The sequence below is a fragment of the Pseudophryne corroboree genome, chromosome 8 (assembly GCF_028390025.1).
Source record: "Pseudophryne corroboree isolate aPseCor3 chromosome 8, aPseCor3.hap2, whole genome shotgun sequence".
NCBI lineage: Eukaryota > Metazoa > Chordata > Amphibia > Anura > Myobatrachidae > Pseudophryne > Pseudophryne corroboree.
Genome location: NC_086451.1, coordinates 75150335 through 75170504, shown reverse-complemented (window position 1 = coordinate 75170504; position 20170 = coordinate 75150335). Strand labels below are relative to the sequence as shown.

Genomic DNA, 20170 nt, shown 5'->3' with positions numbered 1-20170 from the left:
CCCTTATAAGGAGATCGTCCAAGTATGGGATAACTGTGACTCCCTGCTTTCTCAGGATCACCATCATTTCTGCCATTACCTTGGTAAATGTTCTCGGTGCCGTGGACAGACCAAACGGCAACGTCTGGAATTGGTAATGACAGTCCTGTACCACAAATCTGAGGTACTCCTGATGAGGCGGATAAATGGGGACATGCAAGCAAGCATCCTTGATGTCCAGAGACACCATAAAATCCCCCTCTTCCAGGCTTGCAATGACCGCTCTGAGCGATTCCATTTTGAACTTGAATCTTTTCAGATAAATGTTCAGGGACTTTAAATTTAATATAGGTCTGACCGAACCGTCCGGTTTCGGTACCACAAACATTGTGGAATAGTATCCCTTCCACTGTTGAGGAAGGGGAACCTTTACCACCACCTGCTGGAGAAATAGCTTGTGAATCGCCGCTACCACTACTTCCCTTTCTATGGGGGAAGCTGGCAGGGCCGATTTTAGGTATCGTTGAGGGGGCATCACCTCGAATTCCAGCTTGTATCCCTGAGACACAATTTGTATAGCCCAGGGATCCACCTGTGAGCGAGCCCACTGGTGGCTGAAATGTCGGAGACGCGCCCCCACCGCTCCTGGCTCCACCCGTGGAGCCCCAGCGTCATGCGGTGGATTTAGTGGAAGCCGGGGAGGACTTCTGTTCCTGGGAACTAGCTGTAAGGTGCAGCTTTTTTCCTCTGCCCCTGCCTCTAGCAAGAAAGGAAGCACCTCTGACCTTCTTGCTTCTTTGTGCGCGAAAGGACTGCATTTGGTAATACGGTGCTTTCTTCGGTTGTGGGGGAATATATGGCAAAAAGTTTGACTTCCCAGCAGTAGCTGTGGAAACCAGGTCCGAGAGACCGTCCCCAAACAATTCCTCACCCTTGTAAGGTAACACCTCCATGTGTTTTTTTGGAGTCGGCATCACCTGTCCACTGCCGAGTCCACAGGACCCTCCTGGCAGAAATTGACATTGCATTAATTCTAGAGCCCAGTAGGCAAATGTCCCTCTGGGCATCCCTCATATATAGGACAGTGTCTTTTATATGCCCCAGGGTCAGCATAATAGTATCCCTGTCTAAGGTATCCATTTCCTCAGACATATTATCTGTCCACGCTGCTACAGCACTACACATCCACGCCGACGCAATTGCCGGCCTCAGTAGAGTCCCTTAATATGTATAAACAGATTTCAGGATACTTTCCTGCTTTCTATCTGCAGGATCCTTTAGGGTGGCCGTATCCTGTGACGGCAGGGCCACATTCTTAGATAAGCGTGTCAGAGCTTTATCTACCCTAGGGGAGGATTCCCAGCGCACCCTGTCCTCAGGCGGGAAAGGGTACGCCATAAGTAACCTTTTGGAAATCAGGACTTTCTTATCTGGGGAATCCCACGCTGTTTCACATAACTCATTTAACTCATGTGAAGGGAGAAAAGTCACCTCTTGCTTTTTCTCCCCATACATATAAACCCTCTTGTCAGGGACAGGGTTCACCTCTGATATGTGTAAAACAGCCTTCATCGCTATAATCATATAACGTATAGCTTTTGTCATTTTCGGTTGCAATTTTGCATCATCGTCGTCGACACTGGAGTCAGAATCCGTGTCGACATCTGTGTCAACCATTTTGGATAGTGGGCGCTTTTGAGACCCTGAGGGCCTCTGCGCTGTAGGATCAGGCATGGGTTGAGACCCTGACTGACCTGAGGTATCCAACCTTTTATGTAAGGAGTTTACCTTATCATTTAACACCTTCCACATATCCATCCAATCAGGTGTCGGCACCGTCGGCGGCGACACGTCAGTCAACTGCACTTGCTCTGCCTCCACATAGCCCTCTTCGTCAAACATGTCGACACATGCGTACCGACACACCACACACACAGGGGAAGCTCTAAATGAGGACAGGACCCCCAAAAGGCCTTTTGGAGAGACAGAGAGAGAGTTTGCCAGCACACACCCCAGCGCTATATAACCCAGGGATTACACAGTAACTTAGTGTTTACCCAGTAGCTGCTGTATAATGATTAATGCGCCTAAATTTATGCGCCCCCCCTCTCTTTTTTACCCCTCTACCGTGATTCTGCAGGGGAGAGCCTGGGGAGCTTCCTCTCAGCGGAGCTGTGGCAGGAAAATGGCGCTGGTGAGTGCTGAGGAAGAAGGCCCCGCCCCCTCAGCGGCGGGCTTCTGTCCCGCGATTTTTTGTAAAATAAATGGCGGGGGCTCATACATATAACAGTGTGCCACTGTTTATATGCAGCATTCGCCAGGAGGTAACAATTGCTGCCCAGGGCGCCCCCCCCCCATGCGCCCTGCACCCTACAGTGACCGGAGTGTGTGGGTTAGTGTGGGCGCAATGGCGCACAGCTGCAGTGCTGTGCGCTACCTCATGTGAAGACAGGAGTCTTCTGCCGCCGATTTTGATGTCTTCTCCGCTTCTGCCGGCTTTTGTCTTCTGGCTCTGCGAGGGGGACGGCGGCGCGGCTCCGGGAACGGACGACAAGGTCAGGTCCTGTGTTCGATCCCTCTGGAGCTAATGGTGTCCAGTAGCCGAAGAAGTGCAACCTATCCGCAGTTAGTAGGTTTGCTTCTCTCCCCTCAGTCCCTCGTAGCAGAGAGTCTGTTGCCAGCAGAAGCTCTCTGAAAATAAAAAACCTAACTAAAATACTTTCTTATTAGCAAGCTCAGGAGAGCTCACTAAAAGCACCCAGCTCTGTCCGGGCACAGATTCTAACTGAGGTCTGGAGGAGGGGCATAGAGGGAGGAGCCAGTGCACACCAGATAGTAGTAAATCTTTCTTTAGAGTGCCCAGTCTCCTGCGGAGCCCGCTATTCCCCATGGTCCTTACGGAGTCCCCAGCATCCATTAGGACGTCAGAGAAAAAAGGTTTGTAGGACTGCAAAACGTTCCCCCAAAAACAAATGCAAAAAATATTCAACAAGGGGCCAGTTACCCTTTGGCCCACCATTTGTGAGCTATGCCCCAAAATCCTGCACAAACAAGTCAGATACTTTATCACAGTGATGGGCAACAGGCGGCCCCCACCCGAGCCTTCGACTGCGGCAGCCAGCTCTTATCTTCTCTAGGTGTCAGATGTGTTTGTAATAACTTGTTTCGCTAATTTAAAATGTCTGCTGATATGTAACTACAGATTTCCAGATCAGTATTGAAGCAGAACCTGAAGGCTAGAGAGCTCTCCGTGTGGGCCCTAAACTGCGCCAGGTGGCCTATACCTGCCTTAGCATTACCAGCCTGAGCTATTGCAGCATTTTGTGTTATTACCACTGCAAAATAGTAGCACTCTGTCTACAAACAGCAACAGCAGCAAGCAAGGACTGCATCGCAGGGCAGGAAAACTCCTGCGCTCCCTCACATGCACCTTTGCATATGAAAAGAAAGCTCTTATCTCTCAAATTGGTGCAAGGCAATCTAGCAGAGGTTAATGGAGTGGCAGATAGTGACTAACATGAGATAGCTGGGGATGGTGTGCCCATGGAAGAAAAGCAATTGTGAGTGGGGAGAAAGAGAGAAAGAAGAGAGAGAATAAAAGAGAGGCGTTATCTGCAAAGGAGGAGGATGGAGGGAGTGTGTCATGAGAGGGGGAGGCAGAGAGAACAGCAGACTGATCCACACAGGCAGCAGCCAGTGAATGAGACTCAGGCGGGGAGAGGAGGAACAGGGCATGTGTAAAAGTGTCCAGTAACCAGGGACAACCATAGAAGCACAGCAGCAGCAGTGGCTCCCAGGGAGGCAGATCCTGCAGAGAGGGGAGAAGGAGGCCTGAGTCAGCCTCCACAGTAGCAGCAAGCAGACTCTCCCAGCCTCTACACTGTCAGGGGCACAGAGCAGTGATATCTGAGCTGCAGCAGAGGCACAAAGACATCTAGCCAGGTAGCACACCCAGACACAGAGCACTCTCCCCCCTCTGAGGAGGCTGGAAGGAGGCTGGGAAAGGGCCTCGACTCAGGAAGGTCTGGGAACTGGAGGCTGCAATTCATGAATTGACCATCAGTTCTCACCATGGGGAAATCTAACAGCAAACTGAAGCCTGAGGTGGTGGAGGAGCTGACCAGGAAAACCTACTGTAAGTTGTCCTTATTGTTACATAGGGAGGGGTGTTTTTGTTTTTATTTTTATGGTGAGGTGGGGGGAAGGGGGCACATTGAGAAGGACTGTATATATAATGTGGGACCTGGAAGCCATAGGCTACCCCACCTGGGTGTGCAGACAGAGGTGGGTGCATGCAGGTCAGTGGCAGCAGTAGGTAAGTTCAGGCTGCGTGCGGGCAGGATGTATAATAATGTTTATAGCCACATACAGTTACTTGTATCCACAGCACAGGATGTGCTGCTATCTGCTCCTGTATATTGGACCTGGTAGCCATGGACTCGTGTGTGTGCAGGACAGTAGCAGCTGCAGGCACTATCAGGCTGGAGATAGGAGGTGTAATGTACAGCTAGAATCAGTTACCTGTAGCCACAGCACAGTGTAGGTAGGGCAGGACTGTCTGTGTACATGATCGGTTACACTGTATCTAGGAGCATGGCTGTGCCTACATGACGCCGGATCTCCAGCTGATGAGAATAGGAAGAATAGATTCTAATGGGCTTCAGGAGGAGCACGGTGACCAGTATGTGCTGCAAGCAGTTACAGGCACCAGCCCATGCATAGATTGTAAGCTCTTCAGAACACACAACTCCTAGTTACCTTATGTCAATACAATGATATTCTTCAGCATGCATGACTGTGATCTTACATTGTTACTACTATAGTGTATGTGTATGTATGTACACACACACACACACACACACACACACACACACACACACACACACACACACACACACACACACAATATTTCATGTTTATTCATATAGTCCAGCACTTTACTCTGCCAGGCCAGGATGGATCCTGCTGCGGGTCATTGCACTGGCCTGCTGGGCACATGCTGCAGATCATTGCACTGGCACGCTACAGATCATTGCTAGGGCATGCCGGGCACATGCTTCAGATCTTTGCCCTGTCATGCTGGTTACATGGCTCCAGATCACTGCATTGTTTTACTAGGCACAAACTGACATTTCACACATTTCCGCAAGTGACAGGCAAATATTCACTTCCCAAACAGAGGCGCCCCTGTCCACGGACTGGCACACACATGGGTGCTTTCTGCTGCAGCTGTCCTGTATTCAGCATGCGTGAGGCCTGATATAGGAGCGCCGTGTGTACGGGTGTGGGAATTTCTTCTATAAGAGCACAGTGTGGATTAATGTGCATGACTTCTGCAAATGACAGAACTGTATGGGACTGTTTATTTGTGGGTTAGTTATTGCAGAATGTAAGTTATTTAATGGCACTGATAGGATGTGATATGGTTAAGCTGCTGGCTGTCGGGATCACGACACCCGTCAGAATGCCGACGCCAGAATCCCGACTCTAGGAATGTAATAGTTAAATAACTGGTATGATTTATTTACATTTTTTTTTTTTTATCATTATTAGAATTTATTGATAAGGCAACAAAGTAACAGTGTACATAAATACATGTGTTTTATAATAAGGATAGCCTCAAAGTGTACTTGTGTAGGCTGATCCTGGTACCACAACCAATCCATTTACTGGGCCAGAGACATCCTGGAAACTAGGCACAATTGGCAACTATACTATAGAAATGAATAATACATTTCATTATTTCATACCTGCACCATATTGACACACTCAAAATGTCGACATAGGACACGTCTATATAGCATACTTGCCTACTCCCACGTACGGCCTGGGGGCTCCCGGCGGAAATCAGGTGCCGCTTCCGTCCCCCCCCCCCCCCCCCGGAATAGTGGGCAAGCCTCCTGCAGTGGAAGAGCCTCTAAAGGAGCCTGATGACACAATTCATGCCCCGCCCCCTGCTATACAAGGACTGTAATATCGGCATTGTATAGTAGGGGCGTGGCCACAATGACGCATCTGCAAGTGCATAAGCCTCCTATCATGACCAAAGACCACGCCTGCCACCTGTGCTGCGTCACGCTCACCCGTCCCATCCACTGCTTCGCCGAGCTGACCGCCCTCTCCCGGAGAGGACAGCCGGAATGTCGGTAATCCTGCTATATAGTCATATATAGTGGTATTGAATATAGTGGTATTCAATTAGCTGCGGTAATTTACTGCAACTAATTGATTCACCAGGGAGGGGGTCTTATCAGGGATTATGCTGTGGGTGCCTCAGGAATGCAAAGCCTAATCCCCGATAAGTAGCCCTCAGAGCCGCGTTAACACATAGGTCCCGATACTTATCCCAGATCCCAGGTGTTCTTGCCTAAAAATGGGTAATTTTTTCTCTCCCCCCCCCCCCCCCTCCAAAAAAAAAGGATCGTTAATTGAATAGACCAATAATGACCGTTGGTCAAAAATTGCCCGTTTTTTTGTCGGGAGAAAGAAAAAAAGTATTGGGGCTAATTAATTACCCCCCCCCCCCCCCCATAGTGTTGGCAATACAAGAGAGATCCGTGTACCGGGCCGCAAGATTTCTGTTGCCGGCCCTGCCGATGGGCTCCATGTCTACATCCTCAGAATGTTAACATCTGAAATTTGAAGGGATGATGAAGGCAGGGATAGGGTTAGGCTGCAGGGTTTAGAGCTAGGTACTTGGGGGAGGGATAGAGGGAAAGGACTCTTTGGAATGCCGCTCAGTCACATGTCTGTGCCAAAACTGCTGGTTACATGATCGCTGGCACCTAAAAGATGGCGCTGGAGATGCCGCTGCCACTGGGACCAGATAAGTGACCACTGGGCCACTAGGGATTCTATCATATCAACATGTCATCTGTGTAGATATGATTTCGACATGGCCAATGTCAGCATTTCAAGTGCGTCAACTTTATACATGACAACTGTCGATCTCACATACAAACTCCATTTTAATGATGTGTGGAGGTTCATCTAGACATGCGGCAGAATGCCAGAAGAGTCTTCCGTTGAGGAAATTGCATTTGTAGGTTAGCACAGAAAGGTTACAGATAATAAGGCAGGACTGAACCTGATACACAAGCAGTCACCAGGGAAATATTGCTTTAGTCATTTGTGTGCTTTTTTCACGTAGGGAGTTGTGACCGGACGGTCCCGTACGAGAGCCCTCAACGCTTCGCGTCCCGTCCTCAGTCACAGAATGGAGTTTTAGGTCACACAGGACCTGGCCACATAGGGGATTCCTGCTTACCGTCAGTAACCGCCTGTTACTGACTCCACCCACTGCGCAGTGGGCGGGTACTACGCTGCCACTACCAGACTCCTAACCTGCCGTGGCGTCTGGAACCACGGTTCTGCTCTGTATGCGTCGACACACTGTCTTACCACACCTGTGTGGTGTTGACGAATCCCCATTAGTCGCTTGACTAGGCCTCTACCCGATAGCTGGCTGGAGGCGGAGCTTGGAGACGCCGGGTACACCCTTGACAGCCGGAAAACGGAGCTAGGTTTCACCTAGCCCTGCAGGTCACAAGATGAAGCTGTCGTCTTGAGGCAGAAGATATTTATTTGACCAAATAGTGCAGATGTTACAGCAGAGTGAAAATGGTATAATACACCTCTGAAGCTCACAAGCCTCCTCTTTTTATACAGTAAAACCACAATGCAAATCAGGGGGTAGTTCCCCCCTGAGTCCTTTCCATCCAATCAGGATATCTTACAAAATATAAATAAATAAATTACATTTTAAAAGGATATAAGTGCATGAAGTAATTTCCTCCTTCCTGTCAAACACACACAAAGTTTGGTGTCATTTAAACTCCGTTCCTTACCACCTGGTAGTTTACAATTCCACATTTAACACATAGTTCCAAAATACAAATGTTCCTCATCCTTCCTGCATATATCATTCAGAATTTGTATATCAATCACACCAGCTACATAATAAATACAGGTTCCAAACCCAATCTGACACTTGACTTTGCATATAGGATAAGGAAATCCCCCGTGAGTAAAGCTTTTGTCGAAGGAACTCACACTCCCAGCTATTACCTACCGGGCACTGTCCAACATCAAAAAGGTTTTGTCATTCACCTGATCTGCTAGGAGAGGGCAATTAGCATCCCATTTCCTAGTCACAGAAGATAGAGGAGTCTTATTTATCATATATAGTAAGTGCATTATTCCCTTTAAAATACATGTGACCACATCTTAAATATAAATACATTTAAACATGCAATCCTACAGCTGTGCACAGAGCACTACATATGACACGTTAAAACACATAATTAAACATATTTTTAAACAGTCCACGCCTGGCGCCGTAAGTACATTTAACAGTGGCGCCAAGCACCTATTGTCCTCTAAACGGCGCCAGGCACTTAAGGGTTAAACCCTTACGTGCCGTGGCCGCCATTAACCATATGGCCGATGGGTCCTCCGGCCACAGGGGTTAATCAGAGTTGTTAGCAAATCAAAAAAGTTAGCAATTGGGCCAGACCATGCTGCACTGCAGGTGGGGCAGATGTACCATGTGCAGAGAGAGTTAGATTTGGGTGGGGTGTGTTCAAACTGAAATCTAAATTGCAGTGTAAATATTAAGCAGCCAGTATTTGCCCTGCACAGAAACAAAATGACCCCCCTCAATCTAACTCTCTCTGCACATGTTGTATCTGCCCCACCTGCAGTGCATATGGTTTGGCCCAATTGCTAACTGTTTTTGGTTTGCTAACAACTCTGAATAACCCCCATAGTCATTGTCCTTAAGATCCAGTCAGTAAAACAAGGCCATGCCTTGTACATGATTGCCCCTTTAAGAAAAACGGCGGCATCCTCAAATCCACCCCATATTTGTCCAGATCACTTCTGTTGTATCCGGGGCCTGTTAATAGTCACAACCTACATGCTCAATAATGATCTACTCCACAGGTTCTCAAACTCGGCCCTCAGGGCCCCACACGGTCCATGTTTTGCAGGTCACCTGTAGATTTAAAAAATGTGACCGTTGGTGATTCACAGTGCAGCTGCTGGGTGACATGGAAAACGTGAACCGTGTGGGGTCCTGAGGACTGAGTTTGAGAACCACTGATTGAGTCAATTGCAAGCTAATTATTGGACATCATGGATCTGTTCGGAGAACATACTGCAGTGTCTGGCTAATTTCCGTATCTGTAGCTTGTATATATTATAAATAAAATAAGCAATGTTTAGTCAACCTGTCATCCAAAGGCTAATTTCTGTCTCCCACTAAAACCTAGTGTTCGCTGAAAATCCATGTCATTCAAGTCACCTAGGACTTTGTCTCAGTTGCATGGTAATCGGACACATCTAGTAATTGTTAGCAAACATGCACCGCACCATTGCATTCACACCCCAATGGAGGCTAGGTATGTATTTCTGGGTGTCGGCTGGGCGACTACCTTGTAAACATGCGCAAAACATCCATTTTATAGGAGACTCGTGGGCTTGTAGCCAAACTTCTGGGCTGTATTATAAGGTGCGCAAAAGACTAAGGAACGCCTATTTCAGACGGATCATTTGCCCCAGCATGGGGTAGGTATAAGTGACAATACTAATGACCGCTGCGAATGGGAAAATACGGACGGGAAGCAATGCGACTATACGCAGAAAAGCTGTATAGATACTTGCATTTGTATAAGGGGAATACGTACGCCTTACTGGCGGACTGGATGCCGGCTGTCATTTTCCCAACAGTGGCATCCGGTAGAGTACTCATGTATGATTTACATTTATTGCCCGTGATTGTTCTGTGTTACCATTCACGTGTGCTAAATGTGGTGTCCTTCAGTTGGTTGACCGATGTGCGCAAGAAAGAAAGGAGGAGCTTTATCAAAGCTTGGAGAAAGATAAAGTACCGACCAATCAGCTCCTAACTGTCATTTTACAGGCTGTGTTTGAAAAATGACAGTTGGGAGCTGATTGGTCGGTACTTTGGGGTCTATTTACTAAGCCTTGGATGGAGATAAAGTCGCTGGAGATAAAGTACCAGCCAATCAGCTCCTAATTGTCATTTCTCAAACACAGCCTGTGACATTGCAGTTAGGAGCCGATTGGCTGGTACTTTATCTCCAGCGACTTTATCTCCATCCAAGGGTTAGTAAATATACCCTTTTATCTCTTTCCACTTTATCTCTCTCTAAGCTTTGATAAATCTCCCTGTAAGTTTTCTACATGATCGAAAATTGACCTGAAATATGATCAGCTCTCATATGCTTCTAGAACTTTTATACATATACCAGTTACCAGCCCATCAAAATGTCAGAGCAGCATAACCGTAATATCAGCGCCGGCGGCTGTGCACATCCTAACAGAGCTGGTCTCCCTGAGCTAAGAGGAGGACAGCCGTCCTCCACTATGTAGCTCTCAAACAGTGGCAAGATGGAACCGTGCATGCAAAGATACACAATCGGTGGCCATCTTGGTAAGGGAATGACGCATCCCTTGAGGAGACATTTTGTTGGAGACTGTGCAATTGCGCACTCCACTACTAACAATGTAGGTGGGTAGGTAGTTTTCTCACTAGTATCGATTTACATAGTTTTATGGAGAAGATTTATCAAAGCATGGAGAGAAATAAAGTGGAGAGAGATAACATACCAACCCTATGGCACTTAGAACACAAATCTTACAATTTGTACTAATACCTTTGCATTATAACTATTTAAATTGTATTAGTACAAATAAGGGTAAATTCAGTGTTTCCATAGCTATAGAGGACATAAATACAAAAGGTTCCCATGGCAACCACCAGTTAACGCAGATGCATTAAGATGGTAGCATAAGTCAAATACAGAAAAGCATTTCAGTCATGTTTTATACACAATGCACCCTCATCCTCCTCTCCAGAATAAAGTCTGACATATATTTTGCAGCAGATGCTAATAATGGAATATAAGTTGTGTTCTGTGTCATTGGGGCGGACACAGGGTTAATATGCTATAAGCAATATTATCCACAATTATATTTGTGACATCTTTTTGTTACGCAGCATCTGTTTCCCATTGTTCTGAGGATGCACTAAGGCAGCAGCAGCAGTTCCCCCTCCTTCAGAGACATGTGTGTTCCTGTGTGCGTGGGCTATGGGGCTGTGCTGTGTTCTTGGTGCTCCACAATCCCGGCAAATGCCTCATGTTCTTCCCTGGAACGTGACTGTGACTGTGCAGGGACTTGTATCAGAGACAGAGGCAACTGTGAGTGATGGTGAGACAGCAACTGTAAGGATTCCGTGGTGCCACTCCTCATCCATACACGCAGTGCAGCCGATCTGTGGCCTTGACTACTATTCTGCCTATCAAGTCACTGTGAACATGTGACCTCTCTGAGGCATGATATATGAGGTGAATATTGGTTGTCAGTTTCCACTGTGTAGGTTTGGGTTCCCCTTTATTGATCGATTTGTAATAAATTCAGAGAACTCTTCAGTGCCCATTCCATTTGCTGTAGAACCTGGAATAGCACCATAGTCAAGGCAGCAGTGGAAACTCTAGATGTCCCAAGCCTCCTGCCAGAGATTATTTCTTAAAATGTGATATGCGTCTTATTTGCATCACTAATGTGACAAAAGTACAATACAGGGGTACTAATCTAATGTTCCTGGTACATTCTGCGTGACTTTGTATGCAGCTGCATTGTGCATAAGACACAAAATTCAGGAAAAAAAAGTCTGAACACATAGTGGATCATTTTGCGCCATATAGACCAAAAATGTTAGGTGAATTAGGACACATCTGTGTAACTTGCTGTGATTAGGAATTGGATTGCTGTGGTATGCAGTAATCATCCCAAAGCAGGGACATCACAATTGTTATCTTTGTCTAACATACCTCCCAACTGTCCCAATTTTCACAGGACAGTCCCGCTTTTTTGGGGACTGTCCCGCTGTCCCACCCACGGGCCTCAGTGTCCCGCGGTGTGGGTAGGCAGTCGGTAGGCTCCTGTCACTCGTTGCTCTGCGCACACCGTCTATTCCCGTAGACAAGAGGGACTGGGGGCATGCCAGCAGCTCACAGAGTGCTGGACATGCCCCTATAGTGATGGAAAATGGGGGTATGGTTCACGATCGTGCCATTAGCACGAAGCCATGCACCCTTTATTGAGGCCACACTCCCTCTCCCGGGCAGGCGTGGCTATGCCGTGCCGGAGTCCCGCTTCCTACCTCTTGGGAGGTATGGTCTAAGGGGGAAAACTGTGATTTATTTTGCAGACCTGTGTCAGGCAATGAAAGTCACACAAATACATGGAATATCTATCTATCTATCTATCTATCTATCTATCTATCTATCTATCTATCTATCTATCTATCTATCTATCTATCTATCTATCTATCTATCTATCTATCTACTTTTGGTTGCATTAATTCCTGCACCTCTGGCAGCCCTGGTCCATATGCTTACTGTGCTGCAAATATCCTGAAGTAAGAGTAGACCTTCAGGACGGGGGGATCAGGGCAGTTTTCCTGGAATTTAGGATACTTGCCAGCCTGTATGGTGGACAACCATCTCTTCCTTTCATAACTCCTGGAAACATGGAAAGAAGAGAAGTCAAGTGTGTCCTCCCCCGACTGCAGTGCTGTGGTACCTTCTCTGGTGGCTGCACAGTTATGTAGATGTTATTCTCTGAGAGTAGTAGCACAGTATGCAAGTCCCGGCCTGTAATTCGATCTCGGTAACTAGCTCATGAACTACTACAAGACTCTGACACATGGATCACATTAAACAGTACTTAATATAGTAACAAATATTTCTCTATCGTCCTAGTGGATGCTGGGGTTCCTGAAAGGACCATGGGGAATAGCGGCTCCGCAGGAGACAGGGCACAAAAAGTAAAGCTTTAGGATCAGGTGGTGTGCACTGGCTCCTCCCCCTATGACCCTCCTCCAAGCCTCAGTTAGATTTTTGTGCCCGGCCGAGAAGGGTGCAATCTAGGTGGCTCTCCTAAAGAGCTGCTTAGAAAAGTTTAGCTTAGGTTTTTTATTTTACAGTGAGTCCTGCTGGCAACAGGATCACTGCAACGAGGGACTTAGGGGAGAAGAAGTGAACTCACCTGCGTGCAGGATGGATTGGCTTCTTTGGCTACTGGACATTAGCTCCAGAGGGACGATCACAGGTACAGCCTGGATGGTCACCGGAGCCTCGCCGCCGGCCCCCTTGCAGATGCTGAAAAGAGAAGAAGGTCCAGAATCGGCGGCAGAAGACTCCTCCGTCTTCTTAAGGTAGCGCACAGCACTGCAGCTGTGCGCCATTGCTCTCAGCACACTTCACACGGCAGTCACTGAGGGTGCAGGGCGCTGGGAGGGGGGCGCCCTGGGAGGCAATGTAAACCTATTTTTTGGCAAAAAAATACCTCACATATAGCCTCCGGGGGCTATATGGAGATATTTAACCCCTGCCAGAATCCGTTGAAGAGCGGGAGACGAGCCCGCCGAAAAAGGGGCGGGGCCTATCTCCTCAGCACACAGCGCCATTTTCCCTCACAGAAAGGCTGGAGGGAAGGCTCCCAGGCTCTCCCCTGCACTGCACTACAGAAACAGGGTTAAAACAGAGAGGGGGGGCACTAATTTGGCGTTAGAAATATATAAAAAGATGCTATAAGGGAAAACACTTATATAAGGTTGTCCCTATATAATTATAGCGTTTTTTGGTGTGTGCTGGCAAACTCTCCCTCTGTCTCTCCAAAGGGCTAGTGGGTCCTGTCCTCTATCAGAGCATTCCCTGTGTGTGTGCTGTGTGTCGGTACGTGTGTGTCGACATGTATGAGGATGATGTTGGTGAGGAGGCGGAGCAATTGCCTGTAATGGTGATGTCACTCTCTAGGGAGTCGACACCGGAATGGATGGCTTATTTAGGGAATTACGTGATAATGTCAACACGCTGCAAGGTCGGTTGACGACATGAGACGGCCGACAAACAATTAGTACCGGTCCAGACGTCTCAAAAACACCGTCAGGGGTTTTAAAACGCCCGTTTACCTTAGTCGGTCGACACAGACACAGACACGGACACTGAATCCAGTGTCGACGGTGAATAAACAAACGTATTCCTTATTAGGGCCACACGTTAAGGGCAATGAAGGAGGTGTTACATATTTCTGATACTACAAGTACCACAAAAGAGGGTATTATGTGGGATGTGAAAAAACTACCTGTAGTTTTTCCTGAATCAGATAAATTAAATGAAGTGTGTGATGATGCGTGGGTTCCCCCCGATAGAAAATTATTGGCGGTATACCCTTTCCCGCCAGAAGTTAGGGCGCGTTGGGAAACACCCCTTAGGGTGGATAAGGCGCTCACACGCTTATCAAAACAAGTGGCGGTACCGTCTATAGATAGGGCCGTCCTCAAGGAGCCAGCTGACAGGAGGCTGGAAAATATCATATAAAAGTATATACACACATACTGGTGTTATACTGCGACCAGCGATCGCCTCAGCCTGGATGTGCAGAGCTGGGGTGGCTTGGTCGGATTCCCTGACTAAAAATATTGATACCCTTGACAGGGACAGTATTTTATTGACTATAGAGCATTTAAAGGATGCATTTCTATATATGCGAGATGCACAGAGGGATATTTGCACTCTGGCATCAAGAGTAAGTGCGATGTCCATATCTGCCAGAAGATGTTTATGGACACGACAGTGGTCAGGTGATGCAGATTCCAAACGGCACAAAGGTGTATTGCCGTATAAAGGAAGAGGAGTTATTTGGGGTCGGTCCATCGGACCTGGTGGCCACGGCAACTGCTGGAAAATCCACCGTTTTTACCCTAAGTCACATCTCTGCAGAAAAAGACACCGTCTTTTCAGCCTCAGTCCTTTCGTCCCTATAAGAGTCATATTTGCCCAGGGATAGAGGAAAGGGAAGAAGACTGCAGCAGGCAGCCCATTCCCAGGAACAGAAGCCTTCCACCGCTTCTGCCAAGCTCTCAGCATGACGCTGGGACCGTACAGGACCCCTGGATCCTACAAGTAGTATCCCAGGGGTACAGATTGGAATGTCGAAACGTTTCCCCCTCGCAGGCTCCTGAAGTCTGCTTTACCAAGGTATCCCTCCGACAAGGAGGCAGTATGGGAAAAAATTCACAAGCTGTATTCCCAGCAGGTGATAATCAAATTACCCCTCCTACAACAAGGAAAGGGGTATTATTCCACACTATATTGTGGTACTGAAGCCAGAAGGCTAGGTGAGACCTATTCTAAATCTAAAAAAATTTGAACACTTACAAAGGTTCAAATCAAGATGGAGTCACTCAGAGCAGTGATAACGAACCAGGAAGAAGGGGACTATATAGTGTCCCGGGACATCAGGGATGCTTACCTCCATGTCCCAAATTTACCCTTCTCACTAAGGGTACCTCAGGTTCGTGGTATAGAACTGTCACTGTCAGTTTCAGACGCTGCCGTTTGGATTGTCCACGGCACCCCGGGTCTTTACCAAGGTAATGGCCGAAATGATGATTCTTCTTCGAAGAAAAGGCGTCTTAATTACCCCTTACTTGGACGATCTCCTGATAAGGGCAAAGTCCAGGGAACAGTTGGAGGTCGGAGTAGCACTATCTCGGATACTGCTACAACAGCACGGATGGATTCTAAATATTCCAAAATCGCAGCTGATCCTGACGACACGTCTGCTGTGCCTAGGGATGATTCTGGACACAGTCCAGAAAAAATAAGAATTTACTTACCGATAATTCTATTTCTCGTAGTCCGTAGTGGATGCTGGGGACTCCGTCAGGACCATGGGGGATTAGCGGGCTCCGCAGGAGACAGGGCACATCTAAAAAAGCTTTTAGGTCACATGGTGTGTACTGGCTCCTCCCCCTATGACCCTCCTCCAAGCCTCAGTTAGGTACTGTGCCCGGACGAGCGTACACAATAAGGAAGGATCTTGAATCCCGGGTAAGACTCATACCAGCCACACCAATCACACCGTACAACTTGTGATCTGAACCCAGTTAACAGTATGATAACAAAACGAAGTAGCCTCCGAAAAGATGGCTCACAACAATAGTAATAACCCGATTTTTGTAACAATAACTATGTACAAGCATTGCAGACAATCCGCACTTGGGATGGGCGCCCAGCATCCACTACGGACTACGAGAAATAGAATTATCGGTAAGTAAATTCTTATTTTCTCTAACGTCCTAGTGGATGCTGGGGACTCCGTCAGGACCATGGGGATTATACCAAAGCTCCCAAACGGGCGGGAGAGTGCGGATGACTCTGCAGCACCGAATGAGAGAACTCCAGGTCCTCCTTAGCCAGAGTATCAAAATTTGTAAAATTTTACAAACGTGTTCTCCCCTGACCACGTAGCTGCTCGGCAAAGTTGTAATGCCGAGACTCCTCGGGCAGCCGCCCAGGATGAGCCCACCTTCCTTGTGGAATGGGCATCTACATATTTCGTCTGTGGCAGGCCTGCCACAGAATGTGCAAGCTGAATTGTACTACAAATCCCGCGTGCAATAGACTGCTTAGAAGCATGAGCACCCAGCTTGTTGGGTGTATACAATATAAACAGCAAGTCAGACTTTCTGACTCCAGCCGTCCTAACTATATATATATATATATATATATATATATTTTTAGGGCCCTGACCACGTCTAGTAACTTGGAGTCCTCCAAGTCCCTAGTAGCCGCAGGCACCACAAGAGGTTGTTTCAGGTGAAAACGCTGACACCCCTTTATGAAGAAACTGGAGACGAGTCCCAGTTCTGTCCTGTTCAAATGGAAAATTTTAATATGGGCTTTTGTAAGACAAAGCCGCCCATTCTGACAATCGCCTGGCCGAGGCCAGGGCTAACAACATGGTCACTTCCCATGTGAGATATTTGTCAACAGCATGGTCACTTTCCATGTGAGATATTTCAAATCCACAGATTTGAGCGGTTCAAACCAATATGATTTTAAGAAATCCCAACACTATGTTGAGATCTCACGGTGCCCCTAGGGGCACAAAAAAGCTGTATATGCAATACCTCCTTTACAATCTGGACTTCAGGAACTGAAGTCAATTCTTTCTGGAAGAAAATCTACAGGGCCGAAATTTAAATGTTAATGAACCCCAATTTGAGGTCCAAAACACTCCTGTTTTCAGGAAGTGTAGAAATCGACCTAGTTGAATTTCCGTCGTGGAGCCTTCCTGGCCTCACCCACGCAACATATTTTCACCACATGTGGTGATGACGTTGTGCGGTCACCTCCTTCCTGGCTTTGACCAGGGTAGGTATGACCTCTTATGGAATGCCTTTTCCCCTCAGGATCCGGCATTCAACCGCCATGCCGTCAAACGCAGCCGCGGTAAGTCTTGGAATAGACATGGTACTTGCTGAATCAAGTCCCTTCTTAGCTCCCCAGGCCCTTAGTCCTCTGTGAGCATTTCTTGAAGTTCCGGGTACCAAGTCCCTCTTGGCCAATCCGGAGCCACTAGTATAGTTCATACTCCTCTATGTCTTATAATTCTCAATACCCTGGTTATGAGAAACAGAGGAGGGAACACATACACTGACTGGTACACCCACGGTGTTACCAGAACATCCACAGCTATCGCCTGAAGGTCTCATGACCTGGCGGAATACCTGTCCCGTTTTTTGTTCGGGCGGGACGCCATCATGTCCACCTTTGGTCTTTGCCAACGGTCCACAATCATGTTGAAAAACTTCCCTATGAAGTTTCCACTCTCCCGGGTGGAGGTCATGCCTGCTGAGGAAGTCTGCTTCCCAGTCGTCCACTCCCGGAAAGAACACTGCTGACAGTGTTATCACATGATTTTCCGCCTAGCGAAAAATCCTTGCAGTTTTCACTGCCCTCCTGCTTCTTGTGCCGCCCTTCTGTTTACGTGGGCGACTGCCGTGATGTTATCCCACTGGATCAATACCGGCTGACCTTGAAGCAGAGGTCTAGCTAAGTTTAGAGCATTATAAATTTGCTCTAAGCTTATTTATGCGGAGAGAATTCTCCAGACTTAATCACACTTCCCTGGAAATTTTTTCCCTGTGTGACTGTTCCCCAGCCTCTCAGGCTGGCCTCCGTGGTCACCGGCATCCAATCCTGAATGCCGAATCTGCGGCCCTCTAGAAGATGAGCACTCTGTAATCACCACAGGAGAGACACCCTTTTCCTTGGATATAGGGTTATCCGCTGATGCATCTGAGGATGCGATCCGGACCATTTGTCCAGCAGATCCCACTGAAGAGTTCTTGCGGGAAATCTGCCGAATGGAATTGCTTCGTAATAAGCCACCATTTTTACCAGGACTCTTGTGCAATGATGCACTGACACTTTTCCTGGTTTTAGGAGGATCCCGATTAGCTCGGATAACTCCCTGGTTTTCTCCACTGGGAGAAACACGTTTTTCTGGACTGTGTCCAGAATCTTCCCTAGGAACAGTAGACGTGTCGTCGGAAAAAGCTGCGATTTTGGAATATTTAGAATCCACTCGTGCTGTCGTAGAACTACTTAAGATAGTGCTACTCCGACCTCCAACTGTTCTCTGGACCTTGCCCTTATCAGGAAAGCGTCCATGTTTCTTTTAAGAAAAATCATCATTCCGGCCATTACCTTGGTAAAGACCCGGGGCGCCGTGGACAATCCAAACGGCAGCGTCTGAACTGATAGTGACAGTTCTGTACCAGGAACCTGAAGTACCCTTGGTGAGAAGGGCAAATTTGGACCTGTAGGTAAACGTCCCTGATATCCAGTGACATCATATCGTCCCCTTCTTCCTGGTTCGCTATCACTGCTCCGAGTGACTCCATCTTGATTTGAACGCTTGTATGTAAGTGTTCAAATATTTCAGATCTCACCGAGCCGGTTGGCTTCAGTACCACAATATAGTGTGGAACACTACCCCCTTCCTTGTTGTAAGAAGGGTACTTTGATTATCACCTGCTGGGAATACAGCCTGTGAATTGTGTGAGGGGGAGACGTCTCGAATTTCCAATGTACACCTGGGATATTACATGTAGGATCCCGGAGTTCCCTTGCGAGTGTTGCTGAAACTCTTGAGATGACCCCCTACCGCACCTGAGTCCGCTTGTACGGCCCCAGCGTTATGCTGCGGACTTGGCAGAAGCCGTGAGGAGCTTCTGTTCCTGGGAATGAGCTGCTTGCTGCAGTCTTCTTCCCTTTCCTCTCCCCCTGGGCAGATATGACTGGCCTTCGCCCGCCTGCCCGTATGGGGACGAAAGGACTGAGACTAAAAAGACTGTGTCCTTTTCTGCCAATATGTGACTCGGGGTAACAAAAGGTGGATTTTTCAGCTGTTGCCATGGCCACCAGGTCCAATGGACCGCCCCTTTATACGGCAATACTTCCATATGCCGTCTGGAATCTGCCTCACCTGACCACTGTCGTGTCTTCGTCTGGCAGATATGTACATCACATTTACTCTTGATGCCAGAATGCAAATATGCCTCTGCGCATCACACATATATAGAAATGCATCCTTAAAATGCTCTATAGACAATAAAATCCTGTCCCTGTCAAGGGTATCAAAATTTTCAGTCAGGAAATCCGACCAAGCCCCCTCAGCGCTGCACATCCAGGCTGAGGCGATTGCTGGTCGTAGTATAACACCAGTATGTGTGTATATACTGTTATGATATTTTCCAGCTTCCTATCAGCTGGCTCCTTGAGGGCGGCCGTATCTGGAAACGGTAACGCCATGTTTTTTATAAGCGTGTGAGCGCCTTGTCCACCCTAAGGTGTGTTTTCCAACTCGCCCTTACTACTGGCGGGAAAAAGGGTATACCGCCCATAACTTTCTGTCGGAGGAACCCCACGTATCATCACACACTTCATTTAATTTATCTGATTCAGGCAAAACTACAAGTAGTTTATTCCCACCCTACAAAATACCCTTATTTGTGGTACTTGTGGTATCAGAAATACGTAACACCTCCTTCATTGCCCTTAACATGTAACTTGTGGCCCTAAAGGAAAAATACGTTTGTTTCTTCACCGTCGACACTGGGGTCAGTGTCCGTGTCAGTGTCTGTCGACCGACTGAGGTAAATGGGCGTTTTTACAAGCCCCTGACGGTGTCTGAAACGCCTGGACCGATACTAATTTGTCCGCCGGCTGTCTCATGTCGTCAACCGGCTTGCAGCGTGTTGACATTATCACGTAATTCCATAAGTAAGCCATCCATTCTGGTGTCG

At 47.6% G+C, this 20170-nt stretch overlaps 1 protein-coding gene across 2 annotated transcripts in view; it reads left to right on the top strand.

Annotated features, from left to right (window-relative positions):
* The first annotated feature begins 3641 nt into the window (after nt 1-3641).
* The window catches only part of NCS1 (neuronal calcium sensor 1), a 159043-nt gene continuing 142514 nt past the window's right edge, over nt 3642-20170 (top strand). Inside the window, exon 1 of one of the 2 annotated variants that reach the window (XM_063936683.1) lies at nt 3642-4114. In XM_063936683.1, the coding sequence (XP_063792753.1) occupies nt 4051-4114 (64 nt within the window). In that variant the 5' untranslated portion in view covers nt 3642-4050. The remainder of the gene's footprint in view (nt 4115-20170) is intronic. The other variant, XM_063936682.1, reaches the window with a different exon arrangement.